A 23,126-nucleotide genomic window follows, 5' to 3' on the forward strand; every position below is an offset into this window, starting at 1 on the left:
AACCACAACATATCAAATAGCCTGTGACGTATCAATAAAGGCTGAGCAGAAACTGGCTTGGGCCATCGAACACGCCAGGGCGGAGGCGAGGAGGAAACCATTGGAGGAGATCAAGGCCGGACGCGTCGATCTGTCAGTTGGAATTGAGGAGGCTCGGGAGCTGGAGAGGAAGTTGGCACTTTTGATCATCCCAGACGAGGATCCCAAAGATGGTTCGGAGGACAGTGGTGATGAAGAGTATGCCTTGTGTCGCCTTTGCCCCCTCCCTTTTTGTGCATGTACCCCCGGGGGAGCGAGTCTTGTAAGGACGTCCCTTGTAAATATATTTTTTGTAATGAAAAGAAAGGGTGTTTCATCTCTCTATCTTTTCGTTCTTTTTACCTAACTGCTCGAGCAGAGTTAACCTATGACTTTTGGCGTTAGCTCTTCAAAAACTATATTTGGAGTGATCGGGACCCCAAAATTGGGTCCTGTACCGAAGATAGATCGACAGCTTCTTTAGGGTCAGTGCTAGTGATGGCGAGGATCCCTCGAGGCCTCGCTGCTTTCGAATTTCGCGGGATAGTAGCATTCGAACAATCTGGCAAAGGGACCCCGGGGTGGTCCTGTTAGTACATTTCCCTAGAAAAAGGGTGATGTTAACGCGACCAGAATTAATTAGCCCTTTGAGTAGGTGAGCAGTTGCTGCCTTGCCCCTATATATTCATTCATTTCCCTATCAAATGGAGATTCTTCTGCTTTGAGTAACCACAGGACCTGACGCTCTATGCTAGTTCTCCCGTTGTTCCAACTCAAAATCTTTGCTCAAATCATATCTCCCCCTTATCATTTTCTCATAGCCATAACTGATGCGTCGACATCCACGCACCAAAGAGAGGGGAATTTCTGCTTATGCTCTGCACTCAATCGGTGGTACACCACCGATCCCGGTGAGCGGGCCTCGAGGTGCCTTTCCTCGAGAAAAAACATTATGTTGGGGAGACCCTCCCACCCCGCTGTTCTAGGACATTGGGAGCATGCATCGAGGTTTATCTCATCAGTGGGAGAGAAAAACCTCGAGATGATCAGAAAATATTGCGGATGGGGGAAGGCATGGTATTGCAAGTGCCTTCCTCCGAGGAGATCATCATGACCTATGACGAGGGGTTTTTTGGCGTGTACATGCATACTTTTGCATTGGGTCCCCCCGATCGGGTCGTGTTTGAGTTCTGCTGGAGATATTGGGTTACCTTGGCGCAGGCTCACCCATTTCTTTGGAAAATAGTGCAGATGATAAGATATTTCGCGGACAAGGCCGGGATTGAGTTTACCCTAGGTCATCTCGTGAGGTTATATCTACCACTATGCTATCGTGGTCTGATTGTTCTGCAGCGTCGATCCACCCGGGCTCCTATCGTTAACAGCGTAGAGGATGAGGACTACGGATGGATGAAGTGTTTCATTCGAGCTCAAATGATCGATATCATTCCTGGAGAGTTTCTACCCTTTTCTGAGAAATGGAACTTCACATGTAAATGTCGCACCCGTTTTTTCATCGTTTTGACTGGAGACGAGCTCCGTAATGACTTTTTTTTGTTTCATTTTTGTAGCGACTCCCTGGTTGCCGAACGAGGTCCCTGATTTGGCCGAGTGGTCTCGTAAGCTGGCAGCCTGGTCGTCTTATGAGAGGTGCAGGTGGCGAGACCTGTCCAAAGGGAGGTGGGAGGCAAAGCATCATGGTAGGCGCCTGGTGGCTTGTTTCCCCAAACTGGTGTTTTTCTTTTCAACTTACTAACTTAGTCGTCGTAGGTACCAGAGATTTTTCTTAAATGATACTGTGCTCTCTAGGAGAGGAGTAGAGACCGCCGACCTCAGGGTCGTGGGTCGAGGATAAACAAAAAGAATCTCCGGGGTGTGAGGAGGCTCGCAGCGGGGCGAGTCCTTCTCAGCAAATCAAGAGAGGTGATCCGACCAATCATTTGGTTTCAGGGACTTCTATTCTCAAAAGAACATTCCTTGTTTTTGCTGATAGCGCTTCGAGGGATACTAAGCCATTTGGCATTGGCTCGAGTTTTGTGAGGCTCAGCGGCTCGGCTTTATGGTAAGTTTGGTAGCTAGTATGGGACTATTCCGGCTTCACACTTTTCCTTTCTTATTGAATTTTCTTTCGTCAGCCTTTGACAGGATTAAATCCGAGCTACTTCATTACGATGCTCGGTTGCCGAGAACTTTGGATACTGAGAAATCCCTTAAGATTTTTTGTGAGAAAAAAGAAAGTGAGCCAGTATCCCTGCGGTGCGAGGTGGGTCGAAGCCGGAGCTGTGAGAGTTGCATCGAGAGATAGGTATCTTGTGTTTCATGTTGACGCATGCTCCTTCTTTCATTTTCGGAGGTTAACATTTCAATATTTTAGTTGGAGAGGAAAATGGAGGAGCTTGAGCGGCTCTAGGGCAAAGTTGGCAGGGTCAAACATAAGTTCGACGAGTTGCAAGCCCATGTAGATGCCCAAGTTGTGGCCAAGAAGAGTGTTTTGGATAAAGTTTCCACCCTATAGATGCAAATTCAGACCGCTCGTGCAGTGATTCTGTGCGGGTGATCGTGATCGCAAGGCTCGAGTTTGAGCTTTCGAAGACGAAGATCGAGGCGGTGAATGCCCGAGCTGAGGCTGTGATGATTCGCACTAGGGCTGATCAGAGAGCGGTGACTTATTTGAAGAGTGTTGCCACTCCTAGAGTTGAGCTAACGAGAACTCTTGGTCGAGCGAGCAGTAGTAAAGAGTACGCAAGGGAGGGAAACTCTCGAGGAAGTTCATGCCAGGGGTTTCAATCTTTCGGAGGAGATCGCCCAAGCCAAGATGGATGAGTATGATGCCAAGTTCCTTCTGTCCGATGCTGAAGATGGTGTGGACAAGGTCGTCGGGCCATAGTCCCTAAGAGGCTCATTAAGCTGGTGGCAACAGCTCTCACACTTCGGGTCGAAGCGACCATTTATTGCGAGCTGGCAACAATGGCTCTTACGCGTTGCCTTTAGGTATATATAGTTAACTATTTTGGGTTCAGTCTCCGAGTCGGGTTTCTACTCGAGCTCAATCAACCATCAAGTTTTCCAAATTGCATGGACTGACGACAATGGCTCTTACGCCTCGGATCAAAGCAATCTTTTATGTGCATGGCCCTGAGGCTCATTAGGCTGGCGGCAACGGCTCTTACGCTTCGGGTCGAAACAACCTTTTAATTTATGCTGGCGACAATGGCTCTTACGCTTTGCCCTAAGGCATATATAATTAACTATTTTGGGTTTAGTCTCCGAGTCGGGTTTCGACTCGAGCTCAGTCGGCCCTCAAGTTTTCCAAATTGCGTGGGCTGGCGACAATGGCTCTTACACCTCGGATCAAAGCGATCTTTTATGTGCATGGCCCTGAGGCTCATTAGGCTGGCGACAATGGCTCTTACACTTTGGGTCGAAGCAACCTTTTAATGTAAGCTGGCGAGAATGGCTCTAACGCTTTGCCCTTAGGCATAAATAGTTAACTATTTTGGGTTCAGTCTTCGAGTCGGGTTTTGACTCGATCTCGATCGACCCTCAAGTTTTCCAAATTGTGTGGGCTGGCGACAATGGCTATTACGCCTCGGATTGAAGTGATCTTTTATGTGCATGGCCTTGTGGCTCATTAAGCTGGTGGCAACGTCTCTTACACATCGGGTCGAATCGACCATTTAATGGAAGCTGGCGACAATGGCTCTTACGCTTTGCCCTTAGGGCATATATAGTTAACTATTTTGTGTTCAGTCTCCAAGTCAGGTTTCAGCTCGAGCCCAATCGACCCTCAAGTTTTAAAAATTGTATGGACTGGAGACAATGGCTCTTATACCTTGGATCGAAGCGATCTTTTATGTGCATGGCCTTGAGGCTCATTGAGCTAGCGGCAACAGCTCTTATGCATTGTGTCGAAGCGACCTTTTAATGTAAGCGGTCGACAATGGCTCTTAAGCTTTGACCTAAGGCATATATAGTTAACTATTTTGGGTTCGGTATCCGAGTCGAGTTTCGACTCGAGATCAATCGACCAACATGTTTTCCAAATTGTGTGGGCTAGCGACAATGGCTCTTACGCCTCGGATCAAAAATATCTTTTATGTACATGGCCTGGAGGCCCATTAATCTGGCAGCAACGACTCTTACTCTTTGGGTCGAAGTGACCTTTTAATGTATGCTGGCGACAATGGCTCTTACGCTTTTCCCTTAGGCATATATAGTTAACTATTTTAGGTTCAATCTCCGAGTCGGGTTTTGACTCGAGCTAAATCGACCCTCAAGATTTCCAAATTGTGTGGGTTGTCGACAATGGCTCTTACACCTCGGATCGAAGCGATCTTTTATGCTTATTGCTTGAGGGTCATTAAGTTGGTGGCAACGGCTCTTGCACTTCGTGTCGAAGCAACCTTTTAATTCAAACTGGCAATAATGGCTCTTACACTTTTCCCTTAGGTATATATATTTAACTATTTTAGGTTCAATTTCCGAGCCGGGTTTCAACTCGAGCTCAATCGACCCTCAAGTTTTCTAAATTACGTGGACTGGCGACAATGGCTCTTATGCCTCAGATCGAAGTGATCTTTTATGTGCACGACCCTGAGGCTCAATAAGCTAGCGGCAACGGCTTTTATTCTTCGTGTCGAAGCAACCTTTTAATGTAAGTTGGCGACACTAGCTCTTATGTTTTGCCCTAAGGCATATATTAGTTAACTATTTTGGGTTCAGTGTCTAAGTTGGGTTTCGACTCGAGCTCAATCGACCCTCAAGTTTTTCAAATTGCATGGGTTGTCGACAATGGCTCTTACGCCTCGGATTGAAGCGATCTTTTATGTGCATTGCCCTGAGGCTTATTAAGCCGATGGCAACGGCTCTTACACTTCGGGTCAAAGCGACCTTTTATTGCAATCTGGCAACAATGGCTCTTACACTTTGCCCTTAGGTATCTATAGTTAACTATTTTGGGTTCAATTTCCGAGTTGGGTTTCAACTCGAGCTCAATCTACCCTCATTTTTTCCAAATTGTGTGGGCTAGTGACAATGGCTCTTATGCCTCAAATCAAGGGATCTTTTATGTGCACGGCCTAGAGGTTCATCAATCTGGCAGCAACGGCTCCTACGCTTTGGATCGAAGCGACCTTTTAATGCAAGCTGGCAACAATGGCGCTTACCATTTGACATTAGGCATATATAGTTAACTATTTTAGGTTCAGTCTCCTAGTCGGGTTTCAACTCGAGCCCAATCAACCCTCTAGTTTCCCAAATTACGTGGATTGGTAACAATGGCTCATACGCCTCAGATCGAAGCGATCTTTTATGTGCATGGCCCTGAGGCTCATTAAGATAGCGGCAACAGCTCTTATGCTTTGTGTCGAAGCGACCCTTTAATGTAAGCTGGCAAAAATGGCTCTTACGCTTTGCTCTTAGACATATATATTTAACTATTTTGGGTTCAGTCTCCGAGTCAGGTTTCGACTCGAGCTTAATCTACCCTCAAGTTTTCAAAATTACGTGGGCTGGCAATAGTAACTCTTATGACTCGGATTGAAGCGATCATTTATGTGCATGTCCCTGAGGCTCATTAGGCTGGCAGCAACAGCTCTTATGCTTTGGGTTGAAGTGACCTTTTAATGTATGCTGGCGACAATGGCTCTTACGCTTTGCCCTTAGGCATATATAGTTAACTATTTTGGGTTTGCTCTTCGAGTCGGGTTTCGACTCGAGCTCAATCGACCCTTAAATATTCCAAATTATGTGGGCTGGCGACAATGAATCTTACGCACGGATCAAAGCGATCTTTTATGTGCATGGCCTTGAGGCTCATTAGGCTTGCGGAAATGGCTCTTTCGCTTTGGGTTTAAGCAACCTTTTAATGTAAGTTAGCGACAATGTCTCTTACGTTTTGCCCTTAGGCATATATAACTATTTTGGGTTCAGTCTCCAAGGCAGGTTTTGACTCGAGCTCAATCGACCCTCAAGTTTTCCAAACTATGTGGGCTGGCGACAATGGCTCTTATGCCTCGGATCGAAGCAATCTTTTATGTGCATGGCCCTGAGGCTCATTAAGCTAGTGGTAACGACTCTTATGCTTTGTGTCGAAGCGACATTTTAATGTAAGGTGGCGGCAATGGCTCTTACGCTTTGCCCTAAGGCATATATAGTTAACTATTTTGGGTTCAGTCTCCGAGTCGGGTTTCGACTCGAGCTCAATCGAGCCTCATGTTTTCCAAATTGTGTGGGCTAGCGACAATGGCTCTTACGCCTCGGATCAAAGCAATCTTTTATGTGCATGGCCTAGAGGCTCATTAATCTGGAAGCAACGGCTCTTACGCTTTGGGTCGAAGCAACCTTTTAATGTAAGCTGGTGACAATGGCTCTTATGCTTTGGTCGATGCGACCTTTTATGTAGGCTTTATTTTCTTCTCGTTGAGGACTCTTGAAGTAATTTTTGTCTGACTCGTCGTCGGTTCGGGAAGAACCTCGATTTTGAGTAACTTGCGGCGATGTTCGAGCACCTCGGGAGGTTTGGCTCAGAGGCTGAGTAGCTCGAAGCCTGTGATTTGGAGCCGACATAGTCAAAGCTCTTTTGCCTATGCTGAGGGTAGTTGAAGTAATGGCCTGTGATTTTGTAGCAACGGTCGGGCGTCGCCGAGTTGCGTTAGTTCGGCTGGTATAGCCGTGTGACCCGAGTCACTTGTGTTTGTCCGGAGCTTTTGAGTCCCGAGTGAAATAGTTTTTGCATCTATATCGAGGGTATGCCTTTTTAAGGGTCTTACAAGTTCGATATATTGCTGTTACCTTGGGATCAGGTCTATGCCTTTAGTAAGGTCTTACAAGTTTTACATGTCATTGAGGTCTTACAGTTTTGTCACTTGGTACAAGTGTGGTTCATGCCTTGCTCAAGGTCTTACAGATATAGTTGCTGCCTTATGTAGGTTTTACGAGGCAGAGTCTGCCCTCTCGGGGTCTTATGGCCTTAGGTTTTGATAAGTTGATGGAGATGGCGCTTGACAACAATTCTCGAGTCATCGAGGGTTTCTTGACTCAGGAGCCATTACATGCAAACCTTGTATTTCCTAGTTGAGGGCTTACGATTTTGGAGATCCCGACCCTGAGGTCGTGCGATTTTGGAGATATCGGAGCCAGTTCCCGGGTGTTCGGGGCACTTTTGGCCTTGGAGTTGTTTCGTGATTTTGCTGCTGCCTCGTTGAGGGCTTATGAGTTTGGGGTTCTTACCCTGAGGTCACGCGCGTATCGAATTGTTGATGCTAGTCTCTAAGTGTCCGTGAAGTCTTTGATGGAGGAATCGTTTTAGCGAAAATGTTGAGTATCCTTTGGAGTATTAAATGCTTTGACAAAAGGTATTCTTTGGTTGCTTGACATAAGTATACATTGTTCCGTTTTTGGGGGACCGACTATATAGGCACGTTTCGTACGACCGTTTGGCCCGATATATCATTTTACTAATGGGAGCCTGGGGATGCCCTCTAGTATTCGGGGTTGATTGCAAAAGAAGCCTGGAATACTCGTCGAATCTTCCTTAGGTAGCACGTGGATGTTGCCTCATTAAAAACCTTGCCGGTAAAACCACTGTCAGGATAAAAACCCGATCGAAGGAAAAGAGTGCAACGGATGCTTTAAAACCTTAAGGTCTTTGGGCTGGGTTAGTGCTTTGACTGCTTTGATCGGGTGCCTGCATGAGGGTTAGTATGAAATGTAAAATAAAAAGTGACATGGGTATACCTCAATGGCGATGGTACTATTGATCCTTGGTATCCGTTTGGACGACGCGTTACGGTCCTTTATTATGATATAACCGAGGGCGTATCTCGCGACTGCTATTTTTTTGTCGATTTATCTCTTAGTCCCGCTGCTGGAATGGGCTTTGGTGTTCCGGCTAGTGGCATCCATCTCAAAAGATCGTGTGGGTGACATGTTGTGGATCGTCTGCTTTGTTCTTCTTGGTTGTTTCCCTTTCTAGAAACTGGTTTTTGGCTCAGTCGCTGAGGAATTCCCGAAGATGGAAATTGTCGAGTAACCGGGCCACTTTTCCCATAGTTGTCGGTAATCTTCTGTTCTGTGTCTGTGTGTGTTGTGAAACTCGCATACTAGATTATAGTTCCTTTGTGAAGGATCCTATTGTACAAGCATGGGCCATCTGGCGTCTCTGATTTTGCTGATGGCGAACACGATGTCTGACACATCGACATTGAAGTTGTACTCTGACAAGCGAGGCAACTCCATTGGCCCTGTGTTCCTACCAAATCCAGCTCTATTGATGAGTCTCCGAGGATTCTGTCCTTGGTTTATCCCTTGATCGTTACGAGGTGGGTTGCGCCTCGAGGCGTTCCTTCTATCTTCGATGTATGGTTGGTACCTTTCTTTGCTTAGCTTTGGCTCCTTCGCCAAGAGCCTACTTGGGTATATTGAGCCCGAGGGATCTCCTAGCTGGTCGTCCTCGACCCTGATTTTTGACTGGTATCGGTTATGGACGTTCGACCATGTCATGGCGGGATATTCGACCAGATTCTCTTTCAACTGCTTTGAAGCCACCGAGCTTCATCCATTCAGACCATAAGTGAAGGCCTGCACCGCCCAATCATTAGAGACCGGTGGTAGTTCCAATCATTCCGTTTTGAAGCAAGATACGAACTCTCGTAGCATTTCGTTATCCCTCTGCTTGATCTTGAACACGTCAGATTTTTTCATTGCTACTTTGATGGCTCCAGCATGTGCTTTTATGAAGGAGTCCATTATCATAGCGAATGTGTCTATGGATTTAGGAGCTAGGTTGTGATACCACATCATGACCCCCTTGGAGAGTGTTTCCCCGAACTTCTTTAGTAATACGGATTTGATCTCGTCGTTCTTTATGTCTTTGCCCTTTACTACGCAAGTGTAGGAAGCAACGTTTTCATTGGGGTCTGAGGTCCTGTTATACTTTGGGAGTTCCGGCATTCTGAACTTCTTCAGAATGGGTTTCGGGGCCACTTCCTCGGGGAACGGCCTTTGTATGAACTTCTCTGAATCTACACCTTTCAGGACTAGGGGTGCGCCCGAAATTTGGTCGACCCTGGAGTTGTAGGTTTCGGCCTTTTTATCATTGGATTCTATCATTTTCATGCTTGATTCGATCTTTTTGGTGAGGTCCTCGAGCATTTTTACGATGATAGTGTCGGCTATCGACCCGTTATTGCTCGATCTCTCAAGTACCTGTTCAGCCGGGGGAACTGTCCCCGGTGCTACAGTGCTAAGAGTTTTCTGGTGACTTTTCAGCTGAGCAATAGCTAGTTGTTGTGCCTGCAACATTTCAAAAATAACATGAAGGCTAACCTCACGTTCTTCCCTAGTTGTGGTTTTCTGTGCTTCTTGTTGATCCCCTTGATGCACGCTCATGTCAGTGTGGGAGCTTATGTGGATGCGTTGGACGTCGCGTGAGACCGCGTCCATGGGGACTGGCTCCGGTGCATTCCCAGTGTTTAGTTGTGGCATAACAACACATGGAACAACCACAGTGTTTTTCCCATGGTCCTCAAGATTGTTGTTTTCATCTCCGTTTACCGAGTTAGATATTTCAACCTAAAATCGAAGATCCTGGACAAGAACAAGCGTGAAAGATAACTTGTGTTATGTAGTAAAACCAACAAGAAAATAATCACTATTATTTTTAGTCCCACGATGGGTGCCAAACTGTTTACAACGAAAATGGTAATAACAATTAAATTTGTTGATGGGACTCTAAAAATACATGATCTATTTTTATGCTAGTTTGTTAAAAAGTTGATGCTAAGTATATGGGATTTAGAGATGAAATAAAGTTAGGGAGAGAGCTATAATCAAACCGTTAGGTCAGCTATTCGGGGCCTCGAGGTCTATTCCAGGGCTTGGGCTCGAGCTATCGTGGGTGATCGGGGCAGGGCCAACAGTTATGAAATAATCAACGAAGACTCTTTATGACCAATGATAGGCAATAAAATGATGAACAAATATGAAGACAATAAATGAAAGCAATAATATCAAGAGAGTGTATGAGAAAGCAAAGAGAATGTTCTTCTATATTTCTTATGGAGCAGATGGGGCAACAACCAGCTTACAAAATGTCAAAGACCCCCTTTATATAGGAGGGGAACCCCAACATAGTACAAAAACATTAATTACAAAAGTAGGGGGATGGGACAACTAGATGGCACAAGGCTCTGCCAGCACTAGATGAATGCCTAGGGAGCTCTCCAGTCCTATCATGACCTCGGCCAACATTGTCGTTAGGCCAGGCGTTAACGAACCTAGAGGGAGGGAGCTCGACCACAGCCTTGCAGCCTCGAGGTCTCGAGCTGATCCCCTGAAATGCCTTAATGACGAGAAATAGGACCCTCCGATTTCGCTGTATACACCTAGTTAATTAACTAATAAGTGGATAAATATTAAATTTCTCACCCCCATCCCCACGTGATAGCAAGTCGTTCCTAAGGACATGACTCATAACCATTTTCAATCAGGTGGCAAACTAATATTCCTAAGGGCATGACTCTTGATTATTTTCAATTAGGTGGCAAACTAATGTTCCTAAAGACATGACTTTTAGTCATTTTTAATTAGTTTCATTGCTAACAGTTTTAAGAGTACAACCACTACAATCAGATGGGAGAGCAATGTTATTTCTTACAATTCCTACAAAATAAAATCCGACGAGAAATTATAGAATCTTAGCAACATAAAAATTTTGCGGTTCTAAAGGAGTACGGTGTAACCTTCTCAAGAATATTACACAGATTTTTCCCTACTTCAGGTATGTTAAGTCTAAGACTTTCCTTCATTTTGGCATGATCTCATCATTACACATGTTTGATAATGAGGCATAAAGAAAAATTCATATCTCGGAATTTACATATATTTTGCTAGTCTCGCAAGTTACAATATTTTCTTTGTCGGGACTTCATATTCATTTGAGTATTCCTTCTTCCATTCAAGAGAGCAAAGTGTTAATATATATACAGTATCACAGTATTTTCATTACCATCGAGCTATAATCGATGGGCAGGCCCTTATTGGGCTACCTCTCATTAGATGTTACGTAAAAACCGAGCCTACTATGGTCGAGCGCCTATGAGCGAGCCCAGTTGGTCGAGATACAGAGCATAGTATGGCCAAGCACCTATGAGCGAGCCAACTATGGCAGAGTAATTGTATATATATATATATATACTGAGCCTTATAGGGTCGGACAACTATTTCACTTACTATATTGAGATAGTTGAGGCACTATCAGCATGTAAGCATATCATCATATTATCTTTGACTTTATCATTTCAGTTTTTGCTTGTAGTATATTTCCTTACATACTCGGTACATTATTTTATACTAACGTCCCTTTTATGGAGGCAGTGCATTTCATGCGTGCATGTTGAGATAGATAGATGGGTAGGCCTCTACATTAAGTGTTGCCTGAGTTCAGCTTGATCGGTAAGCTCCATGCATTTCGGAGTTGTCGGGTCTAGAGCCTTATGCACATCTTGTATATACATGTATATATGTTATGAGTAGGTCGGGGAGCTATTCCGATCTCAGTATATCCATCAGTAGAGGCTTGTAGATATATCTTGTTAGTTAGTGCAGTATGTTGGGCTTGCAGGCCTTGTATGTATATTTGGTTGTTTGTCAGCTGTAATAATTATGACGGCCTTGTCGGCCTAGTTTTATATTGACATTTTTTCAGCATTCGCAGTTGTCTTGCAATGTGGCCCATAGTCAAAGTATGACATCATATGTTCAGAGTCCCTTAGTTGCAAGTTGGTACGCAAGGATAGGTGAGGCACTGGGTGCCGGTCCCCCTCCCCCTCCCCCTAGGTACAGGGTGTGACAAAAGTGGTATAAGAGTAGTTCTATCCAAGGGATTCTACAAGTCGTGTCTAGTAGAGTCTTGTTTATGGGTGTGTCATGCACCACACTTATAAGTAGGAGGCTATAGGGCATTTAGGACTTTCACTCTTTCTTCTTACTCTAGATCGTGTGGTAGAGCTCAGTTGTAAGAACACAATTTTCTAAACTCTATCGTATTCGTAATACGATGATGCCTACATTTAGAAAGATGGTTGGTAAGGGATTGAATGCGGTTGTGAAAGAGTTGAGTCAGAAGAACCCAGTGAGCTTCTGGAAAACAAGCCTTAAGGCAAGAATATCTATCCACTTTTATGGTGAAGGACAATGCGAGATTCAAAAGATAAATACAAGTTTCAACAAGTAAAGGAAACAAGGTGAAAGAGGGTACGAGGTACATAACTAATGAAGATTATCCTTATTTACCATTCAGGAAGAGAGATATAAGCATTTTGAGTTACCTTCAACAATAACAGAGGCATGTACAATTGGCCACACCGATCTAAGTTATGCTCTCTGGGAGCTAACAAATATGGTTTAAGAGAAGGACATAATATCAAGATCTAGATGGGGTTAGAGTGACCCAAAATGGTGAATGAATTGTTTGCGTTAGTTGACATTACCGAAGGATATTACAAATGTGCTAATAGATCTCCCTGTGAGACACCCAAATGGTCCACTCTAAAATAGTACAGCTAGATATGAGTACTACGAAGATAGGCACTAAAATCCTGGGAGGGATAAATATTACCTTAGTGTGACTCTTGTGCCTAGTAGAGCAAGGACATTGAGAAACCCGAAGAGCCGATGAATGAAGCAAAAGAATCTAAAAGAAAAAGAATATCTTGTTGAAATATTCACAAGATAGGGATATGTAGAAATATTAGCAAAGTAATGAGAAGAGAGATAAGGAAGAATTATGAGTAAGATGTGATACATGGATGACAACAATGGGAAAATAAAATGAAATGATAGTATTACATAGTCGATAATCGAGGGAAGGAAAAAAATGAGAGGTGCCAAGCTCGGAGACAAAAAAGGAGTATAGGGCATATAGTTACATCCTCATTTTGAGAAATAAGTTCGCGATTCTAATGTGATTAATATAAGGGAAAGTTAGACCCCAAAGTAATAGAAATCAGTATGGACTGGTGAACAGGATAACCAAAACATGAATTCAGAATTGAGTGATTTGATAATAGTCAGCATCATGAGAATTTCAGAATGCGTTCTGATAGTAATAGAATGTGCAACAGAAGAAGATCCATGATGAATTCAGAGAATGGTCATTCAGGAAAACGCTTCCCTGCAACAAGCAAGGTTAGTAAAGTTAAGCTTAAGGGACTACATGTGCTAGTTACACTAAGTGTCACCATTGCAAGTGAGAAATTTTGTTATCCTTGGTATAGAAGGATTAATGCAAGGCGAGTAAGGGTCATTGATGATGTGAAAGGATGCGAAAAATGGATCGGAAAAACATCTATAGGCAGTTCGTCGTAGCTCCAAGTCTTAGTACTCCACCAAAGGGGGGAATATGGAATGATAAAGGAAGAATTCAATAAAAATGAGAAATAGATGGGATTGTACTTATCCAAATCCTATAGATATGCTACGATTCCATAGCATTATGCAAGCATGACGTCAAGAAAAGGAAGTAAGGGTTCCTGTCCCGGGATGTTACTGATAGGTAAGGAGCTAGTACGTGAGGTAACTTAAGACAAGGACATAACCCAAGAAAGATTATGCGGAATATGGATATGAGAATGGGCAGACGAGTAGTTGGCAGTTGATTCAGGAAGAACCTAGTTATGGCTAGACAGGAAGTTGTAAACGAATCAGCAGATCATGTAAGATAAACATAGAAAAACCTAATATAGTGAATTCAGCCTCGTAGTAATGTCATTATAATACTTGAGATATATTCAAATATGAGTTGGGTTAGTTAAAGGTACCTTATGAGTGTTATGGGGATAAAAGAAAGTGTCACCGGAAAGACAGTCAAAATATTAATTCAGAAGCAACCTTACAAGCACAAGGGCATGGAGGTAAGCAACTACGGATGATTATTGGCAAGGAAGGATACCAAAGGTCCATAATAAGGTCACAGCTTTATAAGAGTCAAGCGTTCTCACTAAGTACTTTAATGAAAGACTAACTGAGGAAATAAGGAAGAAGATTGCAACCTAAGCACAATAACCTAAAGAGGAAATGGTCGTGTAACAACAGTCTCACAACAACATTGTAAGCACTCCAAAGGAAAGTGGCACCTACCGTGGCTAATGAACGGGAAGAAAAATTAAAAATAGTATTCGGGATCATATGAGTTGCACGAAATCTTCAGCATACATGGGAACTAAGATAAGATAAGTATGCACGCAACAAGGGGGCAGAAAGACCAGAAAAAGTAATAGCTTACGATAAAGAAAGCTAAGAAGGAACGAAAGGAATTGTTTCGATCAATGATCCCCAATTAGTTACGTTACGAACATACTTAAGAGTTCAGATAAGCCATGCAGCATATATGTTGACAATCATACAGTCGTTGAAGACTCTGGTATAAGTTAAAAGAAACAATTTAGTCCAGGTCATAGATAAAGGATTAAATAGTTAGAAGATTGTTTCCTAAAAATTCCATAGCGTCCATGAAAAGGCTAAAGCAATACCATGAGCCACAGAACGGAAGATGGCTTAAGCCTACATAAAGGCTGATTAGAAGGAAGAGGAAATTAAAGAGTTACATCAACGAAGTAAATCAGGATCTGATTATTGTACTCAGAAAATTATAGAAATCGTGATTGAGAATATTGAGGAATTAATCTTACTATCAAAGGTACAAAAGAGATAGTACAACAACTATATTTTATAACGGCTCTACGATAAAACCAGTTATAAGAAGTACCAGCCTCATAGAAAGTTGGTATGAAGTTCCCACCGAATTGTGTATGCCCTAAAGGTGCAAGTATTATAATAGTGCTTCAAGTTGTGAATGTGAATTATACCTATATGGAACGGAGGTCATGAAAAAGATAAAAGATACAATGCAAGATTTTAAGGTAAGAAAGGTAAAAGTGGACAACGTATGAGATACTCAAATGAAGAAGGTTATGAATAGTCCATATTGTGGATAAATTTCTAGAAGCGCGGGGATTCAGTATCTAGGAATGATAGCAGCATCGTTAGTGGCACACCTTCTAGCCTATGGCTTCTAAGTACCAAACGGTCTAATTAGAGAGTAAAAGAAGAGTTAGAGACGATGCGCTGTCTCTCTTGATGTTCCACAAAATCATAAGGGAACCATCGCAAGTTAATGTATGATAGAACGACAAGGTTTTAGAAAGACAAGGGTAAAAATATGAAGAAAGCAAATGAAAAGGTGACAAAAAGGTATAATTTCTCGGGATTAAGCCCGTGAAAACAAGGGATCTGATGGTTCCTCTAAGTTATAGAATGCTCAATATAGCCTGAATGAACTCAAAGGAGTCTATGACTAGTAGCATTTAGAAGAGATGGAATGCTGACCTAGTAGCAAAATGAGGGCGTAATTGTGATAAATAAAGGATGACATTTTGGCCTTCGGTTGATTAATGATTTGAAGAAAGAAAAAACAAAAAAGAAAAAGGGAAGTGGATTGCATGAATTGTAAGGGACTAAAATACCCATATAAGGTGAGTCTTATTGGGATGCTATAAAGTATGGTTATGAAAGTATAGTATCACCTCTAGGTGGATCAATCTAATTACTCCAGATATCCCAGATGAGACGCGAGCCCTAGCGGCGGTGTTACATAAACGATCAAGTTATTAGTGGTAGATGGTGAATCAACAATAGATGGATAAAAGTTCAACAGTATGAGATGAGATTAGACCATCAGTCTTAAGGATAAATAATGAGAGTAATCCGGAGTTGGTTGCAGACCTCAGTAACGATAAATCGAAGTAAGAATTATGGTATACTATGGCCTACGTAGATGCAGTAAAGTCATACTAATGGATAACCAGGTCTATGAAATAAGATATAGCCATATTCACAAGTTCTACCAAGTACCGAGCGAATAACATCAGTACGCCTATAGATGCCCAGAGAGGCATACTATTTAGCCTTGTATATGTTTACAAAATAAGGCCTAGAGATAGGTTGAAAGCTGAACGAAAAAGGAGAGACGAGTTGCATAAGCACACTTACAAGGTCAGTATCGAAGAGGCTGCATGTTAGGAGGTAGCAACAATTACGAGATTGGAAGGAATTCGATCATAAGTCATGGCGTGGGAAAAAGGCTTAAAGGGGGAATGCCCCGTCCTTTGGATTTACTCAAAGAACATTTGCCCAATTTTGTAAGTAGATTTTGAAAGTAGTTTGATTTTGTGGTAAGCGGAATTCGTAGTTGATCATTAATCTGAATATAAGTCTAGTTCATATAAATCTAAGATATCTATTTCTTCGGATAGAATTAGTTCTGTATATCCTTGTTCCATTATGTTAATTATTTCAAAAGAAATTAAAATATCGTAAATTTTTCTCCTAATGTCGTTATTAAGTTGGTTCAAGGTATATAATATGAGTATTTTGTAATTATTATTGTTATCTAGTAAATAAGTGGGGTTCTTCATAAAATTATTATTTTTCCTTATCATGTGTTTACTAAACATATTCCCTATAACCTCTTTGTTTATCATAGAGTTTATCATTTTTTAATAAGTTATACTGAACAATCTTTTCTGGTCACTACCATATTTTTCTTGCTTCAATCATTTTCCCTAACAGCGCCTCAACTCTGTCTACTCCCCTAAACGGCTTCTCTACCTACCGGTTTCGACCTTAGGATGGCATAGTCTGGGCTTAACTACTCTCAGCATTATTAGACATGGCAAACTTTCTCAAGATGTTCTTTATAACAGTACTATAACATGATAAACAATTATGATATTCAAGAGATTACAAGGAATATAAAAGTTTAGTTAGACATGATTATGAATAAACTTACCTGATCTTGTAACTCGTTTGAATGTTCCATAGTTGTTAAAGAGACTTTGTATATAACTCAGATATTTCTTATATGAGAGAGAAGATAAGAGAGAAGATGAGGGTGTGTCCCCTCTTCCTCTGATTTACAAACTATATATAGAAAGCTTTAAACGACTCTTACTGTTTACAAACGACTCTTTACATACTTAAATGACTCTTACTATTCACAATCGCCTTTTCATGAACAACCTTTACTGTTCATGAATATGACCTGTACTATATAAATGACTCTTACTATTCACAAACAACTCTTCATGAACGACCTTTACTGTTCATGAATATGACTTGTACTATTTACTTTATGACTTTTTACATTGTCTGTTTGTAATAGCTGTCTTCTTCATTTGTCTTTAGGCTGATATCTTCATTCCAGTTGTACTTCTGGTACATGATTATCTTCTCCATTGTATTTTGAACATATATGATCTGGGTATTTGTGTCCTACTAATTTGCAGTATCTTGTCAATAATTCATTGGAAATCAATCCTTTCTTTAGTGCTCTTGTAGTTGGTTGTATCTCTGGTTTTAGTAATGATAAAATCCATTTTTGGACTTCATCCATATCTCCTTGTCGTAGTTCTCTTGAATTCACATATATCATTAGTTGATCTCTTGAGTAGTAGCTCCAGATAGCATTTTCTTGTAAATAATTGTTGGCTAGCTCTTGGATAATAGTTGCTATTCCAATTATTCTTTTGTTGGCGTAAAAACCTGGTATCTCGATTTTTGGTATTTCTGGTTGTTGTTCTATTTCTTCTGGTATTATCATATCTCGTGTCAATCCTATTTTTACAACTTGTATAATAGGTTTTATCTCATCGTATAGTATCTCAGCTGGTGCTGTATAGAATTTTATAAAAAATAAATTTCCTTTTGTAATTCTTTTGAATGTAATAAATGCTTTATATAGCTCTGGTATTCCACTTATCTCTTCCCCATCATAGGTATATACCGTGCTAAGTAATCCGTAATTGTAACATGTTTTTACTAAATTGGCTCTAGTTTTTGGCTGTGCAATAAGCCTATTATATCCTTGGAGTTTTTGGGTTATATAGTCTTGTGTTGGATCTGTTGTAGTAGTTGCTCTGGGGTTAAGGTTTAGAAATGTTTGAATTTTGTATACATTTTCAATATAGATCTGAGTAATATGGTTGTATATTTTTTTATTTTGGTGTAGGCTGTTGGCATAGGTTGAGGTTTGTGGTGTCGTAACTATTGTTTCTTTTGGCCTTTTCGGCGTAATTGGTTTATCAAATATGTTATTTAAATTTACATTGGTATGTGGCTTCTTGTTAACTTGTTTACTTGTACCTGCAGCTGTATATAAACAAACTTTGTTATGGGTTTTTTGGAGTTTCCCAACGTCTCCTTCTAACTCTGGAAGTTTTGAGTCTTCCGATCGACTTAGCTCCGCATCTTTATAGTCATGCTGCTGACTTGGCTGACTTTTCTCTAGGTGTTGTAATCTTTTTCCCATACCATCCATCTGTAAAGATAGAGTAGTAAGGATTGCAAATAAATCTTTTGTTTCTTGGCTTTCATCAGTTTGGGTACCTTTGTCTTGATAGGTAGTCTGCAATAACATTTTTGTCAGTCCTTATTACTTCAATTGTAAATGTAAAATTTTGTATATTTAATACAAGCCTTCTTATTTCCTTCGTAGTTACTGAATCTTGTACTTTCCGTGTTATCCACCATTTTACTTGTGTATTATCTGTTCTTACAATGAACTTGTTATAAACGATATATGGCTCAAATGCTAACAAACATTTATATAATCCAAATAATTCTTTCCTATTTATCTCCCATTTTAATTGTGGTTCCGTGTATGATCCTGAATAATATCTACAATGGTGTTCAATTTTTTCATTATCATATTTATATTTTAGAACTCCTCCATAGCTGTGGTCACTAGAATCAGTTTCTACTATGTACGTGAACTGTCTTTTTTCATCTGGAAAATATAGTTTTGGTAATATTTTACACATATTTTTTATCTTCTTTATATGTATTTTATCTTTTTCGTCGAAATGGTATTCTACATCCTTTTTTAATTTTTTCTGTAGTGGTTTTAAGTTTTATGCTAATTTAGGGATATATTCCCTTACTTGGTTAACTAATCCTAAAAATGATTGTAACTTCTTCTTTGTATCAAGTGTTTCGTTTAAGTTAATTATTTTTTGTACTATATGAGTTTGCATTTTTATTCCATTTTTATCTATTTGTATACCTAAGAATTCTATTTGATTTTTCATTACTTCTGCTTTCTTTTTACTTAAACTAATTCCTGATATTTCTACAATGTGTATGAATTTTTCTAGTAGTTTTATATGTTCGTTTTCTGTTCTAGAATATAACAGTATATCATCTATATATATTATACAATTTTCTAATTGGTTAAAGTAGTTATCCATAAAATGTTGGTATCTACCTGGTGCATTTTTATATCCAAATGGTAATACGTTCCATTCGTAAAATCCTTGTGGTACTGTAAATGCTGTTAACTTTTTAGATTCGTCTTCTAGTTTTAAATGATAAAATCCTGATTTACAGTCAAATTTACTAAAATAGTTATATCCTTGTATTTGTCTGATTTTTAGTATTTTATTTGGTATCGGATAATTATATGTTTTCGTTTTTGCATTTAAATTTCTATAATCTACAACCATACGACTTTTTCCTCATTTTTGTTCGCTATGCTTATTTACTATAAATGCTGGGCTAGTGTGTTTACTATTACTTTCTTGTATGTACTTATTGTCTAATAATTCCTGTATGTGTATTTTAAATTCTGTTAGATCATTAAAATTGTATTTCAAAGGTTTTTGTGTTATTATACTATTTTCATCTATTAGTTCAATTTTTATTTTTGTTTTATGTTTTTCCCAACCTTGTAGTGGATTATCATTATATAGTAATTCTAATTTATCTTGGAGTAGTTTTATCTGGTTTATTGAGAAAATAATTATTTCTATATTATGGTTGCTTTGTGTCATATTTTCTAATTTCTAGGTAATTTTTTCACTTCCCTTAATCCAGGGTGTTGTTTTTCTCAATTTATTATTTACTCGTTTTGCTCCTAATCTTTGCTTACACGGAGTAGTAAACCACTAATGTATTTTTGTTATAGTATGTGGGTATAACTTATCTGAAAATGGCATTCCTAATAATATATCCTTATTTGTGAATTCATAACTATATATTTCTTCTATGGTTAATATTTTATCCCATATTTGTATTTTTAGATTCCTTGCTTTGTATGTTATCATACTTCCCTCATTGTTAAATCCTGTTACTACTATGGTTTTTTTAGCTTTTCCCATTTATTTTCTGGTAGACAATTATGTCTACACATGTTAGCTTCTGCTCTTGTATCCATCATAGGTGTATAATATCTATTATAATATCCTTCTACTATTATTTTGGCATTATATTAAGGTTCTTTTGATTATTATCTTTTTATTTTCATAACTTATTGTTAATTGCCTATCATCTAATTTATATGGTTTGACTTTTTCTAACCATTTTATTCCTAGTGTAATGTTTTTATCTCCTTGATATATTTTAAAATTTATTAATATTGGTATTCCTCCAATAATTAATTCCTTTTCAGTTGTTTCTTCATTTTTTCTTAATGCTTTTGGTAATTCTGAATTTTGCTGTTCTATTGTTACTATCTCTTGTTCTGGTATTAATTCTCTTATAACATAATTCTCTTCTTGTCCTGTATTTATTAGTATTAAATATTTTCTTTGGTCCATTATTCCTGTAATATAATAATGATGTGGGTTTATTTCTTCTATTTTTTGTTCTATTAATTTTTGCGGAGTTATGTAATCTATTCTTCTTGATGTACTTATTCTTGATGATGTCTCTGGTATTTCATTACTTGTTCGTTTTGACGTGCTTAATCTTTCTTTTACTATTTCTAAATCTTCTTCTATATCCATTTCCTTATAACTATAATCATTGTTGTCTATAACTGATACTATTCTTTTGAATGAATTTTCTATTTTTATTTTATTTATTTTATTTTTAGCTGTTATCTTATGTTTTGTCGTTAAGACATATAGATTTTTACATCTTGCTGTAAATATCTTACTTCCTGGTGCTAGTTCTATTCCAGACATTTTCCAATATAGCACTAATTATTTATCTATATTTTTATCATCTATTGCCACTGAATAGTTGGCACTTATTATGAATTTAAATTTTTGGTATATTAAGTTACCTCTTACTGCACTTATTATGCTTTTTTCTATAGGTTGTACAATTCTATCGTCTGCCAAGTATATTTCTATAGGGGTATCTATTCCCTCTCTAAAATATGTTTTTATTAGTATCTCTGTTCCTCCTGAATGTACGTATTTTATTGGGTTTTTTCTTTTATATCTTGTATTTCTTTATTTAATAGTTTTTTATTTAATATTGGTATTCTTGCTTTACCTTTAATATATTTACAGTCTATTATATGTTCTCTTTGGCTTACTACATAGTATTCTTCTTTTTGTCTTTTGAATAAATCCACAAAAACTATCCATAAACAATGAGCTAATTACTTAAGATAGACATATCAAAATAACTAAGAAATCAAGAAAAATAAGAAAGAAACTAAAGAAACTATACCTAGAAAATGAATATATAAGTATTACAAAAATAAACAAAGCTAGGTATCTGAATTAATTGATATAATATCTAAAACAGAATACAAATATATTTGCTATCTTAAAAATAAAAGATGAATAAAGAAGAATTCGCACTAGAAGAGAAAACATATGAAAATCCAGAAGGATTAAAAATAACAATAATATTTTCCAACTTAGAAAGGAGATACAAGAAAATAGGAAATAACCTGAACTTAATGTTAGAAAAAGAAACTGTAAAACTAGAAGATAGTTTAACCTCAATGGTTAGAATAACAAAAGAAAACGAAGAAATAGATAGAAAACGAGAAATTAAAGAAATACAACAGCAAGCTAAAGAAAAAATACAACAGATAGAGGAAGTAAAGAACACTAAAATAATAGAATTAGAAAAAGAATTAGAAATGCTAAAACAGTTATATACAAATAAACTAAAAGAAAAAGAAAAACGTAAAGAAGACGAACAAGAGCTAAGACTGACAAATGAGATAGAAAAATTTAAATTACAGTTAGAAGAAGTACAGGATAATCCACCAAATATAAGCATAAACGAAATAAATGACCGAAGTGATAACGACAAAGATCTAGGAGAAGACTATTCAGAAACAAGTGAGATGTACACAGAACTTATAGAAAAAACAGAAAAGATAAAAACAAATCCAGAAATAAATACAGGAGATATGACCGAGGATAAACCAAGCACATCAGGAGTAAAAAATCCAAGACAACTAAACTCAACCTATTACAGAGTAAGTTATGATTCATATGATAGGAATAAAACATTATGGGATAAAAGGCTAAATAGGAAATGGACACCAAGACAGCTAACTGAACAATGTAATTTTTTAGATCTAGATTGTGTAGCAGATATAAATAAAACAATCCAATTGTGGATAGGATATATCTCAAAATAACTAATAGATAATAAAATAGTAATAGCTGAAACACCAGGATATATAGAAAGAACACTCATAGGAACGGTAAAACTATGGTTACAAAATTTAACAAGTGAAAGCTTAGATACATTAAGAAGTAATAAAAAACTTGATGGTGCAGCTGCAACAACAATTACAGATATATTGATAAATATGAAATAGCAATAAGAAATGAATTTAGTAGTATGACAACAGAAGTAGAAGAACAAAATAAAGAAAAGACTACAAATAGAAATTTAATGACAAAATTAGCAATATGTAATATGTGTTATATAGACGAATATACTTGTGCATTTAGAAACTATTATTATAAAGGAACATATAGTCCGGATGAAAGTAAGGAAATAAGAAAATTATATTTTACCAAATTACCAGAACCTTTTAGCTCAAAAATAATAAAAAATTGGAATGAAGCAGAACTAGCAGATACTCTAGGAGCTCGAATAAAATTTCTACAAAACTGGTTTATAGAATTATGTGAAAAATACAAAGAAAATATCAAAATGGATAAAATATTAGTAAAAAATTTGGCATGCTGCAAAAATAGAATAGCACCCCAATTTGGCTGCACAGATAAATATTACAAAAAAGAAGGAAAGAGAAAAAGATATAAATCCAAATATAAGTATAAGAAACCAAG

General features: G+C 38.6%; 1 protein-coding gene across 1 annotated transcript; it reads right to left on the bottom strand.

The window, feature by feature from the left end:
* Nucleotides 1-17,217: 17,217 nt before the first annotated feature.
* Nucleotides 17,218-18,394, bottom strand: LOC107814827 (uncharacterized). Its single transcript, XM_075220370.1, has 2 exons — nucleotides 17,501-18,394; nucleotides 17,218-17,349 (listed from the first exon to the last, which is right to left on the bottom strand). Exons 1-2 carry the CDS (start codon nucleotides 18,392-18,394, stop codon nucleotides 17,218-17,220), a joined length of 1,026 nt encoding a protein of 341 aa, XP_075076471.1.
* Nucleotides 18,395-23,126: the final 4,732 nt, after the last annotated feature.

The sequence above is a fragment of the Nicotiana tabacum genome, chromosome 8, assembly GCF_000715075.1.
Source record: "Nicotiana tabacum cultivar K326 chromosome 8, ASM71507v2, whole genome shotgun sequence".
NCBI classification, from domain to species: Eukaryota; Viridiplantae; Streptophyta; class Magnoliopsida; order Solanales; family Solanaceae; genus Nicotiana; species Nicotiana tabacum.

Bases quoted from the DNA above. Each gene is read 5' to 3' on its own strand.
- LOC107814827 (XM_075220370.1), bottom strand. From the start codon at position 18,394: ATGGATGGTATGGGAAAAAGATTACAACACCTAGAGAAAAGTCAGCCA. The intron at 17,350-17,500 runs GTGAATTCAAGA...GCAAATTAGTAG, and splicing joins GAGATCAACTAATGATATAT to GACACAAATACCCAGATCAT.